The sequence below is a fragment of the Euleptes europaea genome, chromosome 1, assembly GCF_029931775.1.
Source record: "Euleptes europaea isolate rEulEur1 chromosome 1, rEulEur1.hap1, whole genome shotgun sequence".
Lineage (NCBI taxonomy): Eukaryota > Metazoa > Chordata > Lepidosauria > Squamata > Sphaerodactylidae > Euleptes > Euleptes europaea.
Window position 1 is genome coordinate 5442693 of NC_079312.1, and position 4460 is coordinate 5447152.

General features: G+C 44.6%; 1 protein-coding gene across 1 annotated transcript; it reads right to left on the reverse strand.

Moving 5' to 3' along the window:
* Positions 1–341: 341 nt before the first annotated feature.
* LOC130472880 (40S ribosomal protein S19-like) lies at positions 342–1715 on the reverse strand. The gene is made up of 2 exons (XM_056844398.1): positions 1692–1715; positions 342–827 (listed from the first exon to the last, which is right to left on the reverse strand). The coding sequence occupies exons 1-2, from the start codon at positions 1713–1715 to the stop codon at positions 369–371; spliced, it is 483 nt and encodes a 160-aa protein (XP_056700376.1). The 3' UTR covers positions 342–368.
* Between the last annotated feature and the right edge of the window lie 2745 nt (positions 1716–4460).

The window sequence follows — 4460 nt, forward strand, 5'->3', positions numbered from 1 at the left end:
ACAGAGAAAAAATAGTTCAAAGTGACCTTGTAAAACTCTCTTAACCTCGCCCGCACCAAAGGGAATAGAAAGAAGATTTCCTTACCTATGTGATTTTGTTTGGCCTTTAAAGTATATGGAAATGCATTCTATGCAAATTTAAAGACTTGTTTAGTCTTCCTGGTCAACAGACTTTGAAGATGGATGTGTGAAGTGGAAATTTTATTTTGAGAATGTATTTTGATATATGAATTTCATACGTCATCTGTCCATCTGACATGGGGTCACAGTTTAAAGATTAAAGTTTATCATGGGAAATTTTGTCTGATTAATTATTTTATGTCTTTTCCCCTCAAAGTAAATAAAGGATTTTATTTTTAAACTGAAGCTCATTTTAATGTTTCTTGCTTGCGGCTGCCACCTGCCCAGCAATCCTGTCCAGAACTCTGCCCCTGTGGACTAAGTTTACGATCTCCATCCTGGTCTTTCTCCATCATCTTGAGCCCCTCCAGAGCCTGAAGGACCCTCCTGGCAATGCTCTTGGAGCCCCGGCTGAAGTGGCTGGGCATCACGCCGTTGCACTGGCGGCCCCCGTAGATCTTGGTCATGAAGCCAACTCCAGCACCGCCAAGAAGGTACAGGTGCCAAGCCGTGGATGCAGCTCGAGTGTCGAACCAGTTCTCATCATAGGGAGCCAGTTCTTTGCGCCTGGCCAGTTTGACAGTGTCCACCCATTCTGGTACTTTCAGCTTATCTGACTTTTTGAGGAAGGCTGAAAGGGCCCCCACAAACCCCTGCTGGTTCACGTCTTTTACAGTCACACCAGAAATCGTGCAGCCACCTCTGCGCTCCCGGGAAGGTGAAAAATTATTTTATGCCTTTTGATTTGTGAGAATATGTCTTTCATGTATGAAAACAGTATAACTTCCCCCAAAACAATATTTTACTGGTTTTACTGTTTTACTGTGTGTGTGTGTGTGTGTGTGTGTGTGTGTGTGTGTGTGTGTGTGTGTGTGTGTGTGTATATATATATATATATATATATATATATATATATATATATATAAACACACACATATCTATATGCAGATAGATAGAAGATAGAAGATAGATAGATGATAGATAGATGCATCCAACATTGTAAAAAGTGGGAGATCCTTCCCAGGCATGCTTGTATATCGTTAGGCTGGCTGGGTAACGCTCCCCCATATGACTCCTGGTATGAAACTCTGAATTTTATTACTGTGTACCTGTACCCAGATCTATACCATTTTGCTATAATTAATATGACTTCCATATATTTTATATATATTTTTGTGGCTTTGTACATTTTACTTTTTCATTTTTATACTGAAGTATCTACAATAAATAGGAATTTTTAAATTCAAAGTTTGTATCATTGCTTGGGGTGGCAAGTTAAATTGCATAATGTGTTTTCCAGCGACATACAAAATCTAAAAATTTAGCCACTTATCACAGCAAATGACCACTTCAATATAACATTTTAGTAAGTATAATGTAGCCAGCTAGATTTATTGTTTTATATGCCTTTTGCCTAATTGATTATGAAGCCTGTATTTTAATCTCTGTTTTGAACTTTTCTATTAATAAAGCTTTTTTGAGCTTTATGATTTTTGAGTTTACTGGCCGAACCCAGTGATTTCGGTTACCCGATGGGTATACTACTGGGGGTTAGTTGTCATAGTCCTTACCGCGTAAGAGGGCATCTGGGCCATGCACCTGGGCCTGGGCCCGCTGCCATTCCTCCAACGGAACTCTTTCCATCTCACAGAACTCAGCTTCCATCTTCACAGATGGACCCCACCTCTGAAACAGAAGCGAAGGAGGGGGGTAAGAGAAGTAATGGAAGACCCCAAGAAATGGATCGTGCCCAACTCCCAGTCTCCACACCTGTTTAACAGCAGACCTGGCAAGGTTTTCCTTCAACCCAGGTGAATTATCTGGAGGGATTAAAAAATTCCCGAGAAGAAGTGGCTGCTGAAGCAGGTTCTTAAATCTCCCGTTTGGATAATTAACACTTGAACAAATATCAGACAGGGAAGTTTTAGGAGACGATTGGATATCATTGTTTGAATTGGAATACATGGAAAGAAAACTCCTCACCTGTTCAGCCTGCCTCTTCTCCTCTGCCTGACTCAAAAGGAAGCCTTCAGCCAGGGCCACCGCCTGGGAACTGGTCTCCGGCCCGCATCCTCGGACCCAGCGCTGCATTTCCTGGGGCAGGAGGCTTAGGAACTGCTCCAGGATCACCAGGTCCACGATCTGCTTCTTGGTGTGTGTCTCTGGCTTCAGCCAGTGGTTGCAAAGTCCATGGAGCTGGCTGCAAACCTCTCGCGGCCCATTGGCCTCACAGTAGCCGAACTGCCGGAAGCGTCGGCAATGTACTTCTGAGTTCAGAGGCTCCTGATCCCAGTTCTCTGGCTCAGCTCTCTCCCAGGATTCCATGCCACTCCCAGCTTGGATGGGCTGGGGGCCTTTCCTTGATCTCTTGCCAGGTCCAGGTCCTTCCGGGTCCTGCCCTTCCATCTCCTTCTATTGGGTCACCTCTGACTGTGAAATATGTCACTCTGCAGGGCAGAGACAGGTAGCAATTGGCAAGAAAGGAAACAAAAGAGAATGGAGATACATAGTGGATCAGAACCAAAGTTCCACTTGTGGTTTGTAATATCATTTTGCTATATTTTGGAGGACATTGATTCATAGGGTCGCCATGAGTCGGAAACAGCTTGACGCCACTTAACACACACACACACATAGTACATATTAACCGTTTTAAAGTTTTGCCTGTTGGGTTCTTTGGGAAAGGTAACTGCCTGTAGCTCTTTAAAGATGCTACAAGCTTGCATCTGCTAATTGTTCAGGCTGTTCTAGGGGCTTTGGATGGCCACTAAGTGTGTCAGAAGAGATGCTCACCCAAAGCCATAGTGGTCTACTGCTTGGGTAGGGCAAGTGGAAATTGAACATTGGCACAGAGTGGGATTGCGTCAGGGGTATGGCTTGTGCATGGAACAGGCTTAATTGACTTCCAGCAGCCCCTCCAGGTCAGGGCTCAAGGGCTGCTGGGATAAATAGGATCTAGGGGAGGCAATGAACCTTGCCAAACATACAAGGTTGCCAATTCCAGGTCTAGAAAATTCTGGACATTTGGGGGCAGAGCCTGAGGAGGACATGAGATAATGGCATAGAGTCCACCTCCCAAAGGAGCCCCTTTTAAAATGTGAACCAATCCATTATAATTCCAGGTGATCTACAGGCTCTACCTGGACATCAGCAAACATGCATCAGGGATATGATAGATGGGGGGGGGGCATCTGCCAAAATCACTGGTTCCCAACCAGGGGTCCATGGACCCCCAGGGGTCCGCGAGAACTAAATTAAGGTCCGCAAAACAAAGTTATAAACCCATAATAAATATTTTCAATTTAAAGTTCTTTATTATAAAAATATATACTCAAATATTATTCTAAGCTTAATGTTTAACTAACAGTTATGATTAAAGTTTATTTTCAAATTCTCAGAATTTTTATTTTGAACCTTGGGGTCCCTGCACCGAACAAAAAAGTCCTAGTGGTCCCTGGTCAAAAAAAGGTTGGAAACCACTGGCCAAAATCCTTAGTGGGACCCATGCCTTCTGGGCCCTGGGGGGGGGGGGGAGGTGTGTACATTTCTTGCCTGGCAAATGGATGCTGCTCCTCCCACCCAAACCCCAACCCAGAAGGGAGAATTTGTCCTTCTGTCACGGCTCGCTTGAGTCAAGTGAGCTGGGGAGGTTATTAGGTTGGGGAGACTTCTCTTAGCAGTATGTGTGCAGAAAGGAGCTAGGGATCATAGTAGACCATACACTGAACCTGAGTAAGCAATGTGATGCGGCAGCTAAAAAGGCAAATGCAATCTTGGGCAGTATCAACACTAGTGTCCAGATCATGCAAAGAGATGGTATCACTTTGCTCTACTCTGGTAGACCTTACCTGGAGTATTGTGTTCATTTACTCCATACTGAACATTAACTGTTCAGTTTGGGGCACCACAATTTAAGAAGGATGTAGAGAAGCCAAAATGTGTCTAGAGAAGGGGAACAAAGATGGTGAGGGATCTGGAGACCAAGCCTTACGAGGAAAGGTTGAAGGATCTGGGTATGTTTAACCAGGAGAGGAAACACCTGAGAGATGATATGAGGGCCAAGTTTTTTTACGTTGCCCCTTAAGGTCGGACAGTTTGAGCAGTTCCTCAGTGGAACAGGCTTCCTCGGGAGATGGGCTCTCCTCCCCTGAAGGTTTTTTAAGCAGAGGCAAGATGGCCATCTGTCAGCAATGCTGATTCTGTAAACTTAGGCAGATCATGAGAGGGAGGGCAGGAAGGGATGAGTTAGTGCTCGGCTATCGTGACCCTTTCTTACATGCCCTGGGAAATGCCAATAACTACTTCAAGGTCAGGAAGCAATTTTCCTCCAGGCCAGATTG

Excerpts from the sequence above, each read along its gene's own strand:
- LOC130472880 (XM_056844398.1), bottom strand. The coding sequence starts at position 1,715 with ATGGCCCAGATGCCCTCTTACGCG. Across the intron at positions 828-1,691 it reads CCCAGATGCCCTCTTACGCG|CGCAGAGGTGGCTGCACGAT; the intron begins GTAAGGACTATG and ends CCTTCCCGGGAG.